Source organism: Sinohyriopsis cumingii, chromosome 1 (genome assembly GCF_028554795.1).
Source record: "Sinohyriopsis cumingii isolate HCF-2022 chromosome 1, ASM2855479v2, whole genome shotgun sequence".
NCBI classification, from domain to species: Eukaryota; Metazoa; Mollusca; class Bivalvia; order Unionida; family Unionidae; genus Sinohyriopsis; species Sinohyriopsis cumingii.
In genome coordinates, this window is record NC_142961.1 from 13,382,510 (window position 1) to 13,405,810 (window position 23,301).

The 23,301-nt window shown below is 41.2% G+C and overlaps 1 protein-coding gene across 1 annotated transcript in view; it reads right to left on the reverse strand.

Moving 5' to 3' along the window:
* LOC149806433 (uncharacterized) overlaps nt 1-22,099 on the reverse strand; it is a 32,839-nt gene extending 10,740 nt beyond the window's left edge. The window contains exons 1-2 of the mRNA XM_089953212.1: nt 21,852-22,099; nt 17,689-17,875 (exon numbers count right to left, since the gene is read on the reverse strand). Of these exons, the coding sequence (XP_089809338.1) occupies nt 17,689-17,864 (176 nt within the window). The 5' untranslated portion in view covers nt 17,865-17,875; nt 21,852-22,099. The remainder of the gene's footprint in view (nt 1-17,688; nt 17,876-21,851) is intronic.
* Between the last annotated feature and the right edge of the window lie 1,202 nt (nt 22,100-23,301).

Here is a 23,301-nt window from a genome sequence, read left to right on the forward strand (position 1 = left end):
TTGGACACTTTACTGGGTTTCGTTTTAAAGGTGAATGTCCACCTTCACGTCTACCTCCCTACGGATGTCATCCAGTCCTGAGCAAACTCCAGTCCATGTCACCCAACCCTCATCGAAACGAACCTGTGAAAGACGAATATTCGTTCCCTGTGCGTTTGTCGGAATACTGCGACTTTGAAAATCGTCTTCAATCGTTCAAAGGAAAATGGCCTAAGTATCTGCGAGGACCGACCCCCGAAGAATTAGCCAGAGCCGGATTTTTCTACTTGGGCGAAGGGGATAAAGTCAAGTGCTTCAGTTGCGGTGTGTCACTTCACCACTGGGAACCACAAGATTCGGCCTACCTAGAACATGCTCGATGGTCACCGAATTGTCATTACTTACCCTTAGTGGGACCGAGACATTGAAGTAAGTTACCATGTCGTTGACGACGAAGAAGAAACGAGATTGGTTAGGAGTCAAATGTTGGACATCACCTAGACCAGTATTTAAACTTCATTTCAAAAACGATATTGAATCATTACCTAAAGAACTGCAAGAGAAGATTTACAAGGAAGTTTGGCAGGGGTTTGCCAGAGTGAAATCTCAATGGGTCACTGTAGAACTTTTGTGCCGAGAAATTTACAAGAGGAAAGTGAAAAAAGTCAACCAGTGTGTTAGATTTCTCTGGGTCAAGTGTGCATTCGTCCTATTATATTACTCTAGACCGTTTACATTAAAAGAGTTCAATGAGATTCTTGGACGTTACCCTGAGTGGCTGTGGTCAGAAATTACTCACTATGTGGATTACTTTTGGTCTAGGAGAAGATTGTGAATTGTACGGACTGACCTATTCATGGATGCTTTGCTAGAGAACATTCGTACTTTGCCTGTGGAGTTGAGAGAACGCATTTACCGAGAGCTGGTCAAAATACAAGTCAAACGTAAAGAACAATTGCATCCGTTACGTCACCGGTGTTTGAACCACTGGTACCTGAATGCTATACAAGGACTGATTCAGTTGAAAGTGTTCCATTGGACAGACATTGATCAACGACCCCCTAGTTTTAAAAAGGATTGGTTTGCTATGGATGATTATATTTACTACATTGTAAACTTACTGCATCGAATTCCAGAGGAAGAGTTAACGAATTACCAACATCTTTTACACAATGTCAACTTAGTGAAAGAGGAAACTTCTGAACGAATTGTAATGTGTAAATTAGTGACTAAACGATTTAAATTCGACACTGAAGTAAAACCATATCTGTGCAAACGGTACATTTCTTGTGTCAGAAAGAGGATTTAGTATGACCTATTCATGGATACTTTACAAAAGAACATTCGTGCTTTGCATGTGGAGATGAGAGAACGCATTTACCGAGAGCTGGTCAAAATACAAGTCAAACGTAAAGAACAATTGCATCCGTTACGTCACCAGATCTTTAACCACTGGTACCTGAATGGTATAAGAGGACTGATTCGTCAGAAATTGTTTCAGTGGTCAGACCTTGTTCATCACTTTCAGTTAGTGAATGAACTAAATGTTCGTAATTTTGGTTACTTCGACATTCACCTAGAGCAACGTATTGAGGAAGACGAGTTAAAGGATTACCAACATATTTTACGTGGAATCTGCTTAGCGGAAGACGAAACATCTAGACAAACTCTGAAATGTAGGTTACAGTATGCAAGATTTAGATTCCCAACTGGAGAACGAATATGTCTAGTTTGAAAGTACCTTTATTGCTTCCGAAATAAAGAGACTATAAAATCAGGAATCCATGCCACGGCTTATGTCACAAGTGATTGAACAGATTCCGTGGAAGGAACTCAATGACCATATTCAAACCGTGGATCATTACCATCAATTATTACAAGACCTGTATCCATTCAATTTGGGACGACGCATAGTGTGTCTTAGTGACTTGTTTTCTGGGATTTGGTTTACCAGCCGATTCCTTGTGGACTCTTTACGATCAGTACTTTCCACCCCAATGGCCTTAAATGGTCACGAAAGACTCCTTTTGCTTAAAGCCTTGCGTTTTCATTTGGATACTTCTCGACCTCAACAGGAATAAAAGATTCGTCAACTTTTAGCTACCGAAGACTTGTATGACGATGTGTGTGTAGCTTGTGACTTACACCCCCATTGGACAGATGTTCGTGACTGGAAAAAGGGGGGTTTTGAGGCTTGGACCCAAGAAGTGGCCCAGTATGCACGAGAGTTGTTCAAAGAAAAAGGTTACTTTTCAACCTGTGTTAGTGACAGTGCCAGAAGAAGAAGAATCCGTCACCCAGGATAGGAATGTCGTGGACCTGCCTGAAAGACCCTTTCGGGAGGAAACTTGTGTGACCTTACCCCCTATAGAACTGGTCAGAACATTACCCAAAACCTGTTGTACAGACACTTGTTTCTATTCCACGTTGATGATTTTGATGTGTCTTTTATCCTTGTACTTAAGCCTTTGGCTTTTATGTATTTTTGTCTTTCGTGCTCATGTTTAAAACATTCAATAAACGTGTTCTGAGAAAAAGTATATAAACTCTTGTCTTGTTTGTTTTTGTGTCACAAGTGACATTCCTAACACTATGGCTACTTCTGCTGTCTCTGCTCCCTCTTCCTCCACTGTCAAAGTCACCGACGAACACTTAGATCGTGCCAGTTGGGAGGCTTTGTATCTTCGCCATCCCTTTAACATGCTCATTGCTGGACCTAGCGGTTCAGGCAAAACCGAATTCGTCAAACGTTTGATCGAACATAAACATCATTTGATCGATCGACCACCTCAACGCATCGTGTGGTGTTACAAAGACTGGCAATCAGCGTACAGCCTATTGCGAGAAAGTCAAGACGATTCCATCGTGTTTGTGGAAGGCATTCCTAAAGAAGACGACGGCATCGTCTCTGACTGCCGTCAAACCCATTTGGTCATTTTCGACGACATGTTAGGAGAAGACGAAGAAGAAATTAAACTGTGGTTCACGCGCAAAGGGCATCACCGTAATGCCAGTGTCGTTTACATCACTCACAATTTGTTTCAACAAAGTAAAGCCCATCGCACCATCAGTCTCAATGCGCATTACGTGGTCTTGTTTAAAAGCCCTCGAGATAAATCGCAAGTGCAAGTCTTCGCCAAACAGTTAGGAACGCCTTGGCTGACTCAGGCGTACGACGATGCCACTCAAACTCCACACGCCTATTTACTCGTCGATTTGAAACCTACGACCCCCGAGGATTTGCGATTTCGTACCCACTTGTTTCACCACTGGTGCCAAGACGAGGGCCTGTCCTGTACACGTCTCCGTCCTCGACTTAACTTCACTCAACAAAAAAATCTATAAAAACCTCAGACACTTTTCGTGTGTCTCACACAGTTTGAACATGACGTCCCTTCAGTCGCATCTTCCCGTCAAATTACTTCGTGCCTTGTATGGCATCAGTCGAGAAAAAAATCCACAAATACGAGCTCGTGTCTTAGAAGCTAGTCTCAAAGAAGTCTTACGATGGTTCACGGTGACAGCACGTCAATTACTGCAAGGGATCATTCAGATTCCTCATCAAACCAAACGCTTTTTTGATCGAAACAAAGTCGCTTTGACCCAACTGGCCGATCCCCGCATCGACACACAAACCAAAAAACAAATCATTTTGAAACCTGGAGGGAGCGGTACTCTAGGAGGGGTCATCATTCGCTCTCTCTTAAGATGGGATCCTAATGCCCCCAAAGTTCTCCCCAAGAAAAAAGTCAAACGAAGCTCCAAGAAGAAGAAGAAGACCAGGTCCCCAAGGAGATCTGTGTCTCCAAGAACTTCTCCAGTGGCGGGACCCTCCTCTTACCAGACACCACCCCGGAAAAAGAAGAAGAAAAGCACCCAGTAAAAGAAGCAGAGAAAAAGTCCCCAGAAAAAGAAAAGTCCACAGAAAACTAGTCGCAAGAAAGGCACTTCGGCCAGGACGCAACCTTACACTCGCAAACCACGACCTGCAACGGCGGTAACCGCGTCTCCGGTAGCCTCCGGTTCATTCACTTCTCCGTTGATGACACCAAGAACTGAAGAGTACTTGGAGACGTTGATCACACCAAGAACTTCTCCGTTGATGACCCCAAGAAGAACTTCCCCAGTGGCAGGGCCCTCCAATTTAGTGGCAGTGGCCGCTGCTCACAAAGTACCTTCTCCCAAAATCAAAGTCCAAGAGAGATCGGGCATGTTACAAAGTTTACTGGATTTGTCCAAGCAAGAACTGGCTCGATTTTGTCCGTTGCGTACCCCTGCACGACGTGTCGTGCCTGTCCTGAAGTTGATACGACGTAAAGACAATCAGTGGCGACGCGTTCCAGTATAAAAAAGGCCTGTGACCAAGTAGGGGTATCAGTGATTTTTGGTGCTGAAGACTCAAAGATATCACCCTCCAAAAAACATCCCTCTTCTAAAATCCAATGAAAGAAAAGGAAAGGACTGCCTCCTCGTTTAGTCAAACATGGGGACATGTTATCTGTCCTGTCCAAAGCTTCTCCACCCCTACGAAAAAACTCATTCAAACGGCCTCCAAAGGGGTTATCGATACCGTGTGCGAATGTTGCTTGAACGTCTTGAAAGGCACGATCCCTTTGTCCAAACACCAGAAGCAATGCGTAGGCAAACATCGTCACGTTCTTCGCCAAATGGTTCAAAAGAAAATTCCGATTCGTCAAAAGAAGAAGATGTTGGTCCAACGTGGAGGAATTTTACACCTCTTGTTAGGCACATTGCTGAAAGGAGTCTTGGGAACCATGTTGGGAGGACTGGTGGGAGCAAGATGAAAAGGCCCTCTGAAGTCCCAAGATCTCAGAATCGACCCGTGACATCCCATGGAAGGATGAAAACTAGCTTTAGTGCCTTACAAACGATGGATGGAATACCATCGTTGGCAAGAACAACACACCCCACATTTACCTCCCAATCCCAATTTGAGCGAGATGTCCCAGTTACAACACGAATTGCAGTCTTTGATGGATCGCCAAGATTTGTCCGAAACAGAAAAATCGCAAAAGTACGGTCAACTCTTGTAACGACTGCAACTCTTTCACCAGAAAGCTTTAGACGAAACAGCTCTACCCACACTGAAAGATTTTAAGACCTTGATGAAAAGTCCAGCACCATCATCACTACCACCACCACCACTACCAGTGACCAAGACAGAAAAAGGAGAAGAAGAAGAAGGGTTTCAAACTCCTCCAGAAAAAGTATGCAAGTTAACAACACCACCTACCTCCAGAATGGGATGGATTAAAAGGATGATGACCACCCCTTCTTCATCACAAGAGAAAAAAAGGTGAAGACAGAAGTGAAACAAGAACCGATATCCCCTGTTCAGACATCCTCCTCCTCGACATCTATCGCAGGTCGCACAAGCAAAGCATTGCAATCCAAGAAAATACCCCAAAAGAAAAAGAGTAGCATCCTCCAAGAGTGGGTGTCTTATTAACAAACAAACACAAAAAATGGAAAAAGTGTTAGGCAGCATTTACTACGATCCCTCCCATTGTGAAAGGGTTACGCAGGAGTTCAAAAATTGTATCGTGCTGCCAAAACTCGACTGAAAAGTCTCCGTTTACCTCAAGTGCAACGATGGTTACAAGAACAAGCTACCTACACTTTACACAAACCCATTCGACGCAAGTTTGCCAGAAGTCGCACCCGAGTGGAAGGCATCAATCATCAATGGCAAGCCGATTTAGCCGATGTCTCTCATTTGGCCAGCTACAATAAGCGGCTACAAATATTTCTTTTGTGTCATCGACGTCTTTTCCAAATTTGCCTGGGTCGTACCGTTGACTTCCAAATCGAGCAGTGAGTTAGTGCGAGCCCTGCAACGAGTGTTGAAACAAAGTGGTCGTCACCCTCTTCGATGGCAAACGGACAAAGGCACCGAATTTCTGAACCAAGCTTTCCAAAAAGAATTAAAGAAACGTGACATTCATTTTTTTACAACCGAGAATCCCGAAACAAAAGCCAGCATCGTGGAACGTTTTCAACGCACTTTGAAAGAACGCATGTGGAAATATTTTACGCATCACCACACTCTGAAGTACATCGACATCTTACCGCACCTGGTGCAAGCGTACAACCAATTTTACCATCGAAGCATCGGACGTGCCCCGCAAGAAGTGACTCCCGACAACGAAGTGTTGGTGTTTGAGCGCCTGTTTGGTACGTCCCCGACGAGGGCTGTCCCCAAGAAAAGTGGAATGTTGACCGTAAGAGATTGGGTGCGCATTGGCAACACCAAACGCACTTTCGACAAAGGTTACTTACCTAAATGGACGACCGAATTGTTTCGTGTCACTGAACGAGTGCATGGCCGTCATCCTGCTGTCTATAAATTGGAAGACATGAACGGAGAAGTGCTCAAAGGAACGTTTTATTTGCCCGAGTTACAACGTGTCACCAAAAAAGAAGACGACGTGTACGACGTCGAAAGCATTCTCGAACGCAGAACCCGTAAAGTAGGCAAACGACGTGTCAAAGAAGTCAAAGTACGTTGGAAAGGATATCCACCCAGTTTTGATTCTTGGATCGACGTTTCGCAAGTCATCGACTACAAAAAGAAGTGACCATCATGCCCTTTCACACAGACGCAGCTACGTCGACCACTCCTTCACCTAGTTCTTCTCTGCAAGATTTACAAAAAACAGCCTTTGTGGGTGTGGTGTGGAGAACGTGTGCCTAAAACGCAAATCGTCTTTTTCTGCCAAATCTTCGTGGTGTATTGTGTCATCGGGGCAGCCACTGCCAATTTGAGTTTGCAACAAGGAGACAAACAATTGTGGACCATTTTATTGAGCAGTTGCATCGGTTACCTGCTTCCTAATCCCTCCCTGAAATTCTCCTCGAACGGGAACCACGGGAACCTTGTGTCCAGTGCCAGTGCCAGTCACCACTCCAACAACAACAACAATCCCATTTTGAGCGGAGACACGCCTCTAACGTCCAGTAACCCCTCGGACAGCCACAAAACTCTGGAATTATGAGTCACCAAAACCAATTTTACTTAACCTTACCCAGTGACAGTTCCATGGAGGTGTTTCCCAACAACACGTTGTGCTGTTTACACGGCCAAATTACCCCAGGCCATCCCATTAGATCATGAAGCCCATTGGGAAGCGGCTTTAGTAGAAAACATTCACCCGACCCAAGTCTTCAATGCCCTTCCCAATCAAAATTCTTTTACGGTGGAAGTTCATGACGAGCAAATGCAACAGTACTTGGATACCCATAGAAAATATGGCATAAAAAACCCTAACACAAAAAATCCAAAGTGGACCGACTATCGCTTGTTCGTTCCCGCAGGCTATTATTTTAGTGGTCAACATCTGGTCAGCACCATAGCCTCCAGGTTTAATGTCGTGTTTCTGAAAGCTTTGGAGAGTGTCAATAAAAGTGTCACCCTGGAGTACCACAAAACAGCTCGTCGCTTCCTGATGAAATTTCCTGAGGGGAGTAAAATCAAGTCTTTCTTATTTTGTCCTGAATTGTTTTCCATGTTGGGCGGGGACATGGAGATGAGGAAGAAAGTAGAACAAGAAAAAGGCGAATTACTAGTCATTTCTGACAACGATACTTTTGCCAAGTATTTTCGTACCCCGGTAGAACTGAACCAAGGACTGAATTTGATGTTTGTGTACTCCGATGTGGTGGAGTACAACGTGGTGGGACACACCTCCGTGCCGTTACTGCGTGTCATTCCTTTCAAAGTGGATTCTGCCATGGCCGCTGACGAGGAAGGTGGAAACACTTATCATGTCCACCGCGAATTTGTACATCCTCACTATTTGCCTGTCAGCAAGTCGTATTTGGACACGGTCAATATTGCTATAAAAGGAGATCTGGGACAAAATATTCCATTCACCAAAGGAAAAGTCACGGTGAAACTCCATTTTCGAAAACGGTTCTCTCACGACTCGTAAGTCATGTATCCAGTGTACCGAGGGGTTGCTCGACAGCGAGGACACGGTTTAGGAAACATGTAAAAATCGGCCTTTCGTTCGGTGGCCCCGATGTTGAAACCGATGGTGACTAGCGGATTGCACGCCTTGAAAGATGCGGCAATGACGCAAGGCAAAGAATTTCTCCAAAATGTCATCATCGACAAACAAAACCCGAAAGAAGCCTTCTTGAGGGCAGGTAAAAATGTCTTGTTGCAAACGGGTAAAGATATTTTAGGCCGACGAGAAACACCTATAAATGCCCTGCACGCTACCGAGTCAAGCATTCAGCAAGGACAAGGCAGAAAGAGACGACGAAGAAAACACCCTTTCACCAGACTTCACACGTCTAAAGCTAGAAAGACAAAGAAAAGAAGAACCGTTCGAGACTTAGACGTTTTTGATTATTGAGAAACAGAAAAAATGATGCACAGTGAGTCTTGCGCCTGTTCCAAGTCGGAACTGGATCTGTTTGCCATGCCCCCCACCATGATGACGATGCAAGAATCCCAGTGGGTGGAATTTCATCACGTCTCCTCTTTGACGGATTCCGCTCCCATCGAGTTTGAAATCAAAGGACAGCCCGAAGATTACATCGATCTGAATAGCAGTTACCTGTACTTCAAAGTGAAAGTAATCGAACCCCCAACGCTAACATTGACGCTGATGAAGCAGTAGCTCCCGTCAATAATTTCATGCATTCCTTGTTCAGCGAAGTGGACTTGTACTTGAATAACAAACTGGTCATCAGCAGCATGGATACTTACCCTTATCGAGCCTACCTGGAAAATCTCTTGACGTACGGAAAAGAAGCCAAGAACACTCATCTGGATGCTTGCGTGGTATGGAAACCTGACGCGATAGGCAAGTTCAACAGTTTAACACTTGCTGGGGATGCTCAAAATTTATCGGGATTTGTAGAACGACAAAAGAAAATTGCTGGAAGTCGTACTTTAGAACTGATGGATCACTTGCATTTGGACATGTGGTTACAAGAAAAGTATTTGCTGAACGGGGTGGATATCCGCTTGAGACTGAATCGTATCACTGCTGCTTTCCATTTGATGGCTGCTGATGATGCCACTTACAAAACCAAAATCGAAGAAGCCAGACTCTACGTGAGTCGTGTGGAAGTGTTACCTAAAGTGGGAAACGACGTCAGTCAGACGTTGAGCAGAACGACCGCCAAGTATCCGATACGTCGCGTGGAAGTGAAAACCTTCACCATTCCTGCTAGACAGCGATCCATGATCGAAGATCATCTGTTCCAAGGACAGTTACCCAAATGTTTGATCGTTGGTATCGTCAAGAATACAGTCTTCAACGGAGTCTACCTTGAAAACCCTTTCAACTTTCATCATTACAAAGTGTCCAAAATCGAAGTCAGTCGCGACGGCAAGACCTTGTGTACCCGACCCTTTGAACCTAAATTTGAGCCCGAGAAGAATTATTTGAGATCGTACTTGTCGCTGTACGAAGCCACGGGACAGTTAGGAACCAACACCAGTCACGGCATTTCGTACGAGGATTATGCAGGAGGCTATGCTTTGTGGGCTTTCGATTTCACTCCAGACCAAGGCAGCGACGAGGGACATTTCCACCCAATAAAATCCGGCCAGATTCGTGTGGAACTTCAGTTTGCAGAACCTTTACCCGTAAATAACACGGTGAACGTCATCCTGTATGCCGAATTCGATAATACCATAGAAATCAACAGTTTAAGAGAAGTCATTCTAGATTATTAGAAGCCATGGAAGACTGTTATCCCTCTTTACCTAGTGGAGAAACTTTGACGATGGAATGTGAGGAGACTGTGGAAGAAGAAGTTATCATGATGAAGTCAAGATGGCCAGAACAAGAAGCCCATTTAGTCTCCTGTTTTGCTACATTCCTGGCAGATATAATGAAAGAATTGATCAAGGAAGAGTGCTATGGATGTCACAACGATCATCCCAGTCAAATTCAACACGACAAATGCCTGATGTTAAGTCAAGAAGAATAGTTGGACGAATATCTGGACAAAGCTCGGGGTCACATCGAAATAGAATTCGTGTTGAACGAGTGGTATAAAGGCTTGGATAAACAATCTTCTCCTCCATTAACGTCTCTGGAGTGCCGTCGCATCGAATCTCTCTTTTCCAGAGTAAGAAGTCGGATCTAAACGCATTTTACTTGTCAGACATTTTCAAGCAAAAAGTCAGGATCGAATTGATCACTTATCATTACCTGTGAAGAAAAAAACACACAAATCAATGGATACCTGGGAACTTTATTACCTTTTGAACCACAGCTCGTACACGGCTTCTTGGAATCCTGTCGTCTATGCTAAAGATGAACTCCCTCATCGCAAACCTCAAGACCATCAAGCTTATGTGATCAACACGGACGACAGTCATCTCCCAGGAACCCACTGGGTAGCCGTCTACTTTCCTCAAGAAGGATGTGTGGAATATTTCGATTCGTATGGATTGCCTCCTTTGGAAGACGATATCGTCGACTTTATGAGAAGAAATGCTCAGACCACCCGATTCAATAATGTGAAATTACAAGGCACAGATTCTTTGGTGTGTGGACAATATTGTGTGTATTTTCTACATCATCGCAGCCTGGGTTATTCCTTAGAACATTTAGTGACTCATTTTGATCCTCGTTCTTCTTCTAGAAACGATGTGAAAGTAGATAAATGGTTTTGTGACCATTATGCTTATCTTTTGTCTCAAGCTAGGAAACGTAGTGTCCATCAATGGCCTAATGACTTCCAACAGTGGAAATCACAATTTCATTCACAACGTTGTCAGCCCTGTTTAAAGTAGAGTGTTAGTTGAAAAATAATGTTTGGTATTTTTAAAAAAAATGTTTGATGTTATATTGTTGGATTATTGTTAAAAAATGTTAGAGTTGTTTGTTAGTGTTAAGTGATTTTGAATTAAAAAAATGTTGTTTTGAAGAAAAAATGTCTTTGTGGTTTGTTTGGCTATAGGAATCTTGATTCATGCTCTTTGACTTCTTACTATCCCTGTCATGACACTCATTGAACGTTCCGGCTCGAAAACCGTGGAGGGATGTTTTCCTTCAAGTCCGCGCTTTAACTTTAAAGCCGTGGTAGCCTCCAGTCTAACCATAGTCTGCAGCGAACGTAGAAGCAGCAACACGTATCAAGAACAATGGAGCTAGCGACGGATGTAATCGCAGCACAAGTCCTGAGTGCACTTCAAGGGTTAGGGCTTGCAGTTGCCACAGGATGGAGCATTAGAGCGCAGTCTAAGCGAATAACTCTACTCCTAATCTGGGAAAATGACAGAGAAAAAGAAATTTACAAGACGGCCTCAAGTCGGAACTGGAGACAGAGTAAAAACGTGGTGCGAGAGTTGCCCTTGCAACCACGTGATCCCTGCCCAGCGGCTACACAGACCATCACTCAACAGCAGTCTACACCCTCTACCACTACAACCACTACTACCATTCCAGAGGCCAGGATAGAGGGAAAAACTGCTTTACTGACTACACCCGTGCAGTCAAAGAAACAACCACAACAACAACAAAAACCAGTTGAGGAAAAGGCAAAACTCAGCAAAAGAACAGGCAACACCAGCAAAAACTCCCCAAACGAAGCCTCCACCTGCCAAAAAGTCTACCTGGAAGAGGATCTGGAGCTGTCTACAAGCAGCGATGAAAGCGAACAAGAAGATCTACCAACTAGTATGAAAAATTTAATCAAGGAATTGGGGTTCAGCGCAGCAGTAACAGACATAAAGAAAGCCGGAAATCTCATCAGTGCTGTTCAATATCTTAATTGGCGCTCCCTTGCAATCCAGAGACCACGACCGATCCAATGGCACTACGGTGTACGTATTCTGAGTCAGTACTACCAAGATGCCTACGACTACTACAACCTCGATCTCGTAACGAAAGCTGCTCGACACATCGCAACCATACACGGCTTCTACTTCCCTGAGACAACCAAACAGGAGCAGAGAACAGCGAAGTATGCAGAAAATATGAGGACCAGAGGGGGACGTTTGCATAAACAAAAGCCCTTCTTAGGGCTACAAAATTGCCTTTAAATGTAATAGGGAACCAGATTGGCTTGGTTCCCTCTTTGGTTAACTTTTTCCACAACCTAATATGATCTGAATTGGTACCACCGTCAAACTCATCTACTACTCAAAAAACCTAGCGTGACTCAAACTAATATAAGTCGCACAGACTCCAACCGATTGGTATAAATTTTTATTTTTTATGTACACTCTGTACACGAAATTCCAACTTGTTCGTTCATATTTATTCTAAAATCTACAACTTAAATGAATTTGACTGAATTGCACAGGTGGCTTACACATTATTGGTATTAGATATGTCCAATAGTACAACTGGACTTGATTTGAAATAAGTACGGGCTGGCGTTTCGGGAAGTACACAACATCCAGGGCTGGCTTGCTGAGCACCTTACCTCCTTTACCACGCTCGGATTTCGTACAAAAGTGGCAAGATGTGGAACGATTTCCACTTGCCACATGCCCAGGTGTCCTAATGTGACGTCAAAAGCTGGCCAATGGCAGTTGACGTTACATACTGCTTGGGTTGACACCTGGGGCATTCAATAGCAAACTGAATTCATGAGTGTGGGTTTGTACTACTCCTACTCATATCTTAGGCCTTACATCTAGTTCGGTTGGGCACGCAACTACCGTCTACGAACTAACGGCCCAATCAATTAGTACTCTGTGAGTACATAAATGCCTGAGGGGTGTGGCACCATTCCTCCCCTCAAGGAGTAATTAATTAGTGCACCGTGTGCACATAAACCAGTGGTACATGCACATTATGTTGCGAACACCACTATAATTCAAATAATTAATAAATCAGTCTAACCATCCATTGTCGACTCATCCTCCTACGAAGATGTGCTCCAAACTAGCTAAGCTAAACGAAGCCTACGTGAATTTGCATAGGGGCACACACAGTCTGATACCGAAGCCAGAAGAGATAGAGAATGTGAGAATCTTAAAAGTCACTGAAGACCTGATAGAAGAGCTCTTCAGAGAAGAAGTGAACAGGGAGAAAGAAGAATGGACAGAGAAGTACAGACTTCAGAAACAGCAGATAGAGCAACAACAGCAGCAACAGAAACCTGAACCTGACAGAGGCTTTGTCGACTGTCGTATCGACACCAAAGAGTTCTTCTCTTTCCGAAGAAGCAGACCTATCATCAGAAAGTCTATCGTCAGAGGACGTCGCATTCTTAGAAACTAAAAGATCACCCTAGCTTCAACTTCGCACACAAAAAACAGCCCTTTTCAGGGCTACCCAAATCTCTAGAAAAGAAATAACAATCGATTTGCCAATGTCTATATGTAGAGTAGTGCGAGTATAAACAGTGACTCTTTTCTGGTGTGATTGTATGTGTTTGTGTTTGTAAGCACTTACGTACGTTTGTGTGGATAGTAGATAATGATCATGTTTTTTATGTTTGACGTGTGGGAATAGTAGATTTGGGGTTTGTTTATTGCTGCTCAGCGTATGTGGATAGTATATTATTTTTAATGAAAATTTTTAAAATATTAATGGGTAGTAAAAAAGTGAGTGAGTGTTTCTTTTAGGTCCGCGCGTTGTTTGGTCATGATCTAGGTAATATAACTTTTGTCTTAGGGGATGTTTTCCTTCAAGTCCGCGCTTTTAGTATAAATTGAAAACTAATCGTCAGTTGGACTACCCATCGTCGACCTGTTAACAGCAAGACAATGAATACAAGAATTGTAAAGCTTCTGGAACTCCAGATGCACCTGGAATATGTCAGGCGTATAGTGAATGAGCTGGCTGCAGAGGCCATAGTAGAAGAGGCAAGGATAAAGAAAGAAGAGGAGGAGAGAAGACAGAGGGAAGAGGAGGAAAAGAAAATAGGAGAGACGATGGCTTACAAGATACCAGAGACAGAAGATTGGGGTGCTGAAGCCAATCATCCTCCCTCTGCGCTCTCAAGAAAAAAAGTAAAAGGAGACTGGGGAAGAAGATGTGTGTGTGGTGCCAGGCCTGGAAGGTGCCATCATTAACCAGGTGTCACTGGAGTTCAAAAACAAACAGCCCTTTTCAGGGCTACCCAAACCTTTAGAAAAGAAATAGTAATCGATTTGCCAATGTGTGTATGTAGAGTAGTGTGAATATAAAGACTGACTCTTTTGTTGTGTTACTGTATGTGTTTGTGATTGTAAGAGATAAAGTACGTTTGTGTGAATAGTAGATTATTGGGTTTCATTTTGCTGCTTAGCGTGTGTGTGTGTGGATAGTATAGTTTGGGTTTTGTAAGCGCTCAAGTACGTTTGTGATGATAATATATTTTTGGTTAGTTTATTGCTGGTTAGCATATGTGGATAGTAGATCATATGAAATGAGAAAAGTAGGGGATGTTTTCCTTCACGTCCGCGCGTTTTAAGTGATAATCTAGGTAATATCAATTTTGTTTTAGGGGGATGTTTTCCTTCACGTCCGCACTTTAACTATAAGAACCCACAAAGTTGGTCGTTCGCACCATTCTAAGGAATAAAAAAGGAAGATGGAAGTGTCCCAACTGTTTAATGATTTAAGGCATGTTCATTTTTGGATGGTGGATGGTGAATATGGAGTTGAAAGGATTGAAAGAGATTGGAAGTTAAGAACAAGTCTGCACTACGTGAACGAACTAAAATTAGCCAAGGAGATGATAGAGGGATTAATTGAAGAAGAAGTAAAGAGATTGAGAGGGCTGATAAATCCCCCTTATGTCAGAGTGGGGACAATAAAAGAGGCCATGGAGAAGGTAAAAGAAGTAAGAAGGTTCTTGGAAGAGATAGAACAAAGGTCAGAGTGGCCCTTTGTCAAAAGGAGTGTTGAACAATTAAAAAAAGGGGAAGAAAAGATGAGAAAGGTGATAGACGAAGAAGTGGAGAAAATAAAGGACAGGTGGGCAAAAGATAGAAAAGAAGAAGAAAATAGAAAGAAAAAGGAAGAACTAGAGAAACTAAACGCTAACTGGATGAAAATCCGACAGAAGTTCGGAGCCATGGGTCACCCGGACTGGATACCGGAAACAGAAAAGAAGAAGAAGAAAGGAATGATGGAAAAATAAGGGGATGGATAAAGAAGTTAAGGAGTTAGAAGAAGAAGAAGAAACCCAAAGACCCTTTTCAGGGCCACCCACATCTCTCGAAAAGAGATAGACTTTCAATTGCCTACCCCATTTTTTTTTTTAAAATAGAGACCCCTCCCTGTTTCAATTTTACATAGACCCTATACCAGCCCAAGATTTTTGTCCATGTTAAATTTACATAGACCCTATACAGGCCCAGGGTGATTAATGTTAAATTTACATAGACCCTAGACCAGCCCAAGATTTTTATCCATGTTAATTCCCATAGACCCTATAGTGGCCCAGAGGTTTTGTCCATGTTAAATTTACATAGACCCTATAGTGGCCGAGGGGTGTTTTTAATGCTAATTCCCACAGACCCTATGGTGGCCCACTTCACTACTTTTGGTACCGTACAGAAAAAGTATTGTATTTGGTGTAGTACAGAAATGTCTTGTATTTGGTATAGTACAGAAAAGTCTTGTTTTTGGTACAGGACAGAAATGTCTTGTATTTGGTATAGGACAGAAAAATCGTGTATTTGGTATAGGAAAGAAAATCTTGTATTTGGTATAGTACAAAAAAGTCTTGTATTTGATATACGACAACAAAGTCTTGTATTTGGTAGCAAAAACGAGAAAGTTTTATAATCGCAAAAAGAAGAGTATGATACAAACTGAAAAAGTATAATTACAGAAGGGATATGTAACTATTACCTACGTTGCCTTGTATGTTTATACATATTCCATGCGGAACACGATGATAAATCTGAATAGAAGAGCTTATTATATATACATCAGCATAAATAATAATAGGAGGCGAAGCTGTAATATAAGTATATCTATTATTTATATATCTGGAGAGTAGGACATGTTGGCATCACAGTTTTATCATATTTCAATACTGAATGAGTTATGGTTGTCGAATGTTCAAAAGTCATGGTTCATCAACTAACAGACCCGGATGTTCGTATTGTTCTTTCACGAATGGAACTGCTTATTTAAGTAGCAATACTATCACGGAACTTATAGAACGCGTTACGATACTAACTTTGCAACATCGAATGTTATTTATTTGATAGCTTATGAAATGAAATATGTTGGACAAACTCCTCTGCAAGTATCTACACGCTTGAACAAACACAGATTTTACATAAATAACTGTATTGATCCATCTTTTTAATCTCATGTCTCCACACACTTTAATGACAGCTTCCATAATTTACGACATTTTGTTTTTACTTAGGGTAACTGATATAGCTAATTCGGATCTGAAACGACTGTTAGAAGAAATATATTATGGTCACCGTCTGGACAATATCTATCACATGGGTTTCAATTCTAAGATTACATATGAACTTTATTAATAAATTTATTATATTTGGTCACTTTTGTTGTTATTAGTGCGTGGCAGAAACACATTCTCATTAACTGGTTTGGTTGGTCAGTACCAGTTTTAAAGACTTTTGCCTACACTGCTTTGGGGATATTTCTTCTACTCAAAGGAAACCTATGCAATGCCGCTGTTTCTTTTTGGCTGATTGTTTGCTTTTTTTTCTCTCATAAAATTGGATTGTCATTTATACTTGATACAATATACAAAATATATATAATGAAAATTGTCTACCCGATAGCAATGGAAATTGAATGTTATAAGCGTGTTTATTTTTTGTAGAAAATACAAATATCAATGCAGAAGTATTGTGCAATTTAAATATTTACCATCCCATCAATGATGCGTTTTAAAACTGTTCACATATATAAATACTTACAAAAATAATTTGTTAATATTATTACTAATTTTAAAATATTATATAAAACGCACAATCTTAACACTTTGTACAATATTGTGCAAAAGGGCATAATGAATATTAATTCTGAAATACTGGAGTCATGCTAATTGTGACATCGTAATCAACCTCTCTCATTAGTTAGTTACACGCTGTGTTATGGAGTCGTCTTCTGAGAAATTTCCGCGTGGATGAAAAGGTGGGTAAATGGAAGAATGTACGGTTGTACATGCATCTTACTAAGTCGGTGACCTGGAATGCATTTCTGTTTAGGAATAACGAGTTTGACTCCAAAATCTGCGTTGGATATTAGAGACATCATCCTTTGATTTATCGGGTAGATTGGGATTCACGTGATTCCGTATCGTGTTTTAAAATTGATTATAACAGCGTGGCGAAACAAAGACAGAATTTTTAATCGTGATTCCAGGTTTTCTTTCTTTATTTATTTATTTTAAATGCCGTCTACTTTTGATTCATTGTGCAGATGCGAACTGCACCAGCAAGAAGTCCGCATACATTTTTCGTGTGTGTGTGGGCAAACATGTAGTGGTCAGCTATTAAATTTGACAGATGTAGGCCAAAACATGTTTAGAGGTTGCCCCCTGCCCCAATTTTATTAAAATCAGATCTCTACTATCCTGCGCGAATGTCAATGGAGATCTGATATGAATCAGATTGCCCCTTGCTCCATTTGTGCGTGCGCCCTTTTGCGCCAGCAAACATTAAGCAAATAAATACATGAAGTATTGCAAAATATTTTTTTTTTTTAAAACGCTCTCCGACCAATAGATAGATCGAAAGGGAGACAGACATCGGATATCAGAGCAGATTACATAAAAGCTCACTTTCTGAGGTAGTTCAGTATAAATACAAGCCCCACGCTAGCGGCCACTCCAACTATCAGATCTCGGTGTCCAGCACTGAGGGGAGAAAACATGAACCACAGGAAGTTGGCCCCTTCTGCCGCAACAACCGCCAAAGCCATAGCCATCTTAGACTTGGTACCAGATCTTAGAGTCATCTTTTCACTGGCTTAAAGTAGGGAGACAGATAGTAACCTTATTTATTCATCGATAAATCTGAAAAGTGATTGATTTTTTGTCACATGTATGTATGTATGTATGTATGTATGTATGTATGTATGTGTGTGTGTGTGCGTGTGTGTGTACAAGATGTCCGCTATCGCTTAACCGGCTTGAAGCAGCTGTTCTGTTTTTTTGTGTGTGCCGTTTTTCATGATATATGTGCTTGTTGCCTGTTTTCGTCTACGTTATTGTGTTCATCATGCATTGGCTGGTCAGTTCGTATATGTTTCTTCATCTCCTTGTTTTGGAAACGAGAACAATTAGACTTTTTCTCAGCTGTCTTGCCCCACTGCTACAATTTCCTTTGTTGTTGAACACGTGATAACTCCCAGTCAACCACTTTATGCTATGATGGATCCTCATTAATTGCTTTAAATGACCACTCCTCGGCTCTCCACACTACATTGTGCTCTAGACTAAACGAACTGGGACTACATTCATCATTACATAAATGTAAACAGAAGCGAAAAAAGAAACGTTGTTTCAAAGCTGGCCGGCGTAGAACTGGACGAAGAATTCCAGTTATCTCCCTTATGCCCTTTCCGGTCAACAATTTAAAACTTCGACCGTTAATTTAGAAGACCTAATTAAAATCCCTATTAAATCATCAACCTTTGTGCAAACTATCCAAGAGATACCTCTGCGTATTGCATTATTCAATGCCCAATCAGTAGGACCACCGGAAAAGCGCATAGAAATACTTAATTTTATCAACAATCAGAATATCGACGTCTTTTGTCTGACAGAAAAATGGCTAAAAACATCAGGCGATGAGCCCGATTGCGCGGATCTAACACCCAACGGTTACTCCATCAATTCGTTCCCCCGCCACTCTCGCGGAGGTGGAATTGCTGTCATCACAAAGAACTCCATGATCAAACGTCTTAACCACACCACACCTTTCAATTTCTACCACACATCCTTTGAACTAGTCCAAACCACACTTACACTAGAACAAACGTCAATCCATTTTTCTGCCTATACCGCCCTCCTCCTAGTAGAAGAAACAAGCTGACTTAATCTCTCTTTTTGGAGCAGTTTCCGAATCTCCTGCAGTATGGAAATTCGATAGGTGGCACCCTGATTATTCTTGGAGATTTCAACTTTCACTTTGACTGTCCCGGAAACCCAAACACATAACAACTCATAGATTCCATTAATGTTTTCAACCTCAAACAGTCAGTTAACCAACCCACCTATAAACATGGTCACGTTTTAGACGGGATTCTTCATAGACCTGATAATAATATTCTACCTTCCTATTGGCATTCCACGAACTTGCATCAGATCACCTCTGCATTATATGCCATCTTGACGTATCAGTCCCTAACTCTCCACATTTATTTGCTACTAAGAGAAACCTCCGTATGATAAATAGAACCGAACTAATGCATGACATCCATGCAAACCTAACAACTTGCCTACCTCCTACAGCAGAACAACTTGATAACTGCCTGTGTTCATTGCTCGACAAACATGCCCTAGCCACCAGGTGCAGAGTATCAATTCAAAAGTGTTCTCCATGGCACAGCAGTTAGGACCAGCTTCGCATTGCGAAAAGAGACCTCCGTAAAGCTGAGAGACTTTGGCTTTCCACCAGACTCACTATTCATAAGCAAATCTATGAAGCCGCAAAGAAGAACGACACAAACATAGTCCATGCAGAGAAATCAGCCCACTACAGTACTAAGATAAAGGAAAGTTCCAGCTGCAAAGAGCTCTTCGAGATTACTAACAAACTAATGTCAAGGAACAAATGTACACCACTTCCAACTACCTTCTCTTTAGTCGACCTTCCGGACCTGTTTTCAAATTTATTCTGTGACAAAGTACAAACCATTAGAGATAAGCTTGACAAGACAATTTCAATTGACTCGTCGTCACCATACAGTTGGGATACAGAATTTAAGTGGCAACCATTAGCAGAATTTGAATGTCTCTATGGATTTAGTAAGTACAATCGTGATGAAGAGTGAACCAAAGTCATGTGAACTTGATCCAACTCCTATTCCAACATCACGGCTGCTTGAGTGCTTAGACCCAGTATTGCCTTCACTAACTGATGTTATTAATACCTCTCTCTCATCAGGGGAATTTCCATCATTTTTCAAAACTGCCATTATAAAGCCTCTGCTGAAGAAACCAACAATCGACCATAACGACTTAAAGAACTACCGCCCAGTTTCTAATCTCCCATTCATATACAAAATCTTAGAAAAGGTTGTTCTATCCCAGCTGGTATCTCATCTGAATTCAAACAGTCTTTTTTAGCCATGTATAATCTGCATATCGCCCTTGCCACAGTACTGAAACTACTCTTCTAAAAGTAGTTAATGACATTCTCTCTGCTTTGGATAGCGGAAAGATTACAGTCCTCATCCTCCTTGATTTGTCTGTAGCATTTGACACAATAGACCATGATATATTACTTCACCATCTCCAGCATGTATTTGGCATTCATGATACAGCCTTACTGTGGTTCAAATTAATGTTTCCGTCCAAGAATATTATTTAAGAGCACTTTGTATTTCCAGTGAAGAAATAATTTAAATAAATAAATTCCACCCAAATGAAATACTGAACACAACATTATGACTGATTTCTGTTTCAGGTCTTATTGCAGGAATTAATCATTTCTAATGTTTACATATAAATAAAACACAAAAGAAAAGCCAGGATGTAATGAAAAGTTAATTTCCAGAACAATCAAAGCGATAGTTAGATAAGGTTTGTTACTAAAATTATAATAAAGAACATTATAAATATAATGACCTTAACTCAGACCAAGACAATTATCCAAATATTTAACCCACACTCTTATAAAAATATTAACTATGTATTATTTATTTACAAAAGAAAGCAACATCAGTGGCTCCTCTCAGGAACAACATGAACTTGATTTTGGACTAGGTCAAGTCTAAAATACAATCATACATACCACAGAATCATGTAGAACAAAACATCAACAATACAAATCAAATATACATAACAGTATGTACACTGATGTATCTTATATTACATTAGTCTCATAGATACATTGAAATGTATTATAAACTTGTGTCATAAAGCGATTAAATGAAAATTAAATTATGATAAATAAAGTCAAAATCTTGTAAGGATCAGGAGAAATCTAAGCAGTTAAATAATATTATTGTCAATGATGATATAGTAAAATCTCGGTTCACAAGATTTTAAAGTGTTATATATTTCATCATTTAACCGTTAAAACAATATTTCTTCTATCTATCAATATATCTTCTCCACACTATCAGCAACAAGCAATATAAGTTATTCCCACAATAAGTCAAACCTTACATGTGGATGAATACTTAGGTGGGGTTTGAACTGAATAAAAAATGAATGACTATATTTTTTTCCAAATATTTCAGCAGAGGGTGCACAATCTCAAGATGCTATTCTCCCAACCCAACCCCGTTTCATCCTCCACACATCTGTTCTTGCAAGACACATAATCTTCATCCCTGGTTACTGACGCGAGAAATATAGGTCACACGAATCTATTAACCGAAGTACGTCTTTACACAAGATGAATACATCTGACCAGCTGTGAAGTTAACAAGATACATCTGTGAGGCTGTCCTCACTCAATATCACCTGCCAACTAGTATCGAACCATGCAGTTCGACTGAATAAGGTCATGAACTCTGGTTTCGCATACAAAAACTCTTGGTCGGCTTACACGTTATATTTGTTTGTACCTGATGCATTATTAATGCAGCGAATGATCCCAGATATGACCTGAGAGAGAGAGAGAGAGAGACTTGTAAGATACTTCCATGCGTAATTTTTGTTTCCCTGAATTACTGAGTAGAATTCATAGCGTGATCAATGATCCGTAGCATCTTATTTCCTATCTCCTATTTGTTCTCAAACAATCCAGATACATATATAAGTATACATACCTATCTAGTTCACAATAAATCCCTCTTCCCTCCAACTCCACCAGCAGTTCACAGGCGTCACTGTATCTAATTCTAACACGGTCCAGGGGTTCTTACTTACAGAAATGATAAATGATTGCACATCGAATGGCTATGCTATATCTCCTTTTTTCTTGTACCTGGGATATTGTAGGTGAACTATTTACAGAGAGAGTAAAGTGTAATTTGTTCATCTAGGCTTGCAAAGTAAGTATGTAATGGAATCCGTACTCATTAGTGGACAACACAGACACAGATTTGCCGGAACATAATGAGCTGACATAAAACAGTCCAAAATGCTTTCTTTTTTTCTTTCTTTAATTTGTATGTTATATTGTACCTATCTTAGGCCATTTACGTTTTGATTAACTGGAGTGAAAAAAGCCAAACATTTCATCGAATAAACATTATTACGACCAGAGGCGGCGTTAGGAGTACGCGGGGCCTAGGACCGACCATGACCGCGCGGGGTCAGAGTATCGGTATCTCGATTGGTATGCTACTGCAAACACTGATTATGTCGAGACTAGATCAACTTTCGCGATTTGACGTACAAATTTAGTTTTTTCATTATTCATAAACAAATTCCTATTTGCGGACAACGGGTTTTTTAATCGAAATAATAACACGACAATGCCTTTGGCCTAATAAACTGGTTATTATTGTCATTTTTCAAATAACACGAGGACACGAATTAAGAGCAATAATTTGCTTAATTGCACGTGTACTCTGAACGTCGACGTCGTGGTCATAAGGACGACCTTAGGCCTGAAGTGTGGGGTCTCCTCAAGAGCGGGGCCTGGGGCGGTCGCCCCACTTGCCACCTCCAAACACCGTTCATGGTTACGACTGAGTTTGTTACACATTTTTTACAAGGTTTAATTGACATACTGGCTGATTGTTGCCGTAAGGTATTGTTGCTTTTAATAATTGCAACATTGTTGTAGCCATGAATGCAAAGTCTTCACTGCGAATTTTATGCAACATGCCAAAATTCAGGAACCATATAGCAATTGTTTCCAAAATTGTCATATACTGTTAGTGGCGGAGGCCTTTCTATCACAGAGAGACATGGTAAAACAAACCCTGGTACTATCATGCATACAATAACACTTTAAATAAATCCTGTTACTAAGACTAATACCGATGTACAAAAAAAGATCACCAATACTAATGTCAACATTGTTATCTTCTATGGGATTTTAAATAATACGTAACCGCATGACGATAGATTTAAGAAGATACAAATGTGTCAAAGTGAGTAATTATTAAGTAGAGAGGGACTATGTACATGTTCTTCTGGAACGCCGCGATGTGCCTTCAGTACACGTTCTTCTGGAACACTCGATGTGCCTTAAGTACATGTTCTTCTGGAACACTCGATGTGCCTTAAGTACATGTTCTTCTGGAACGCCGCGATGTGCCTTAAGTA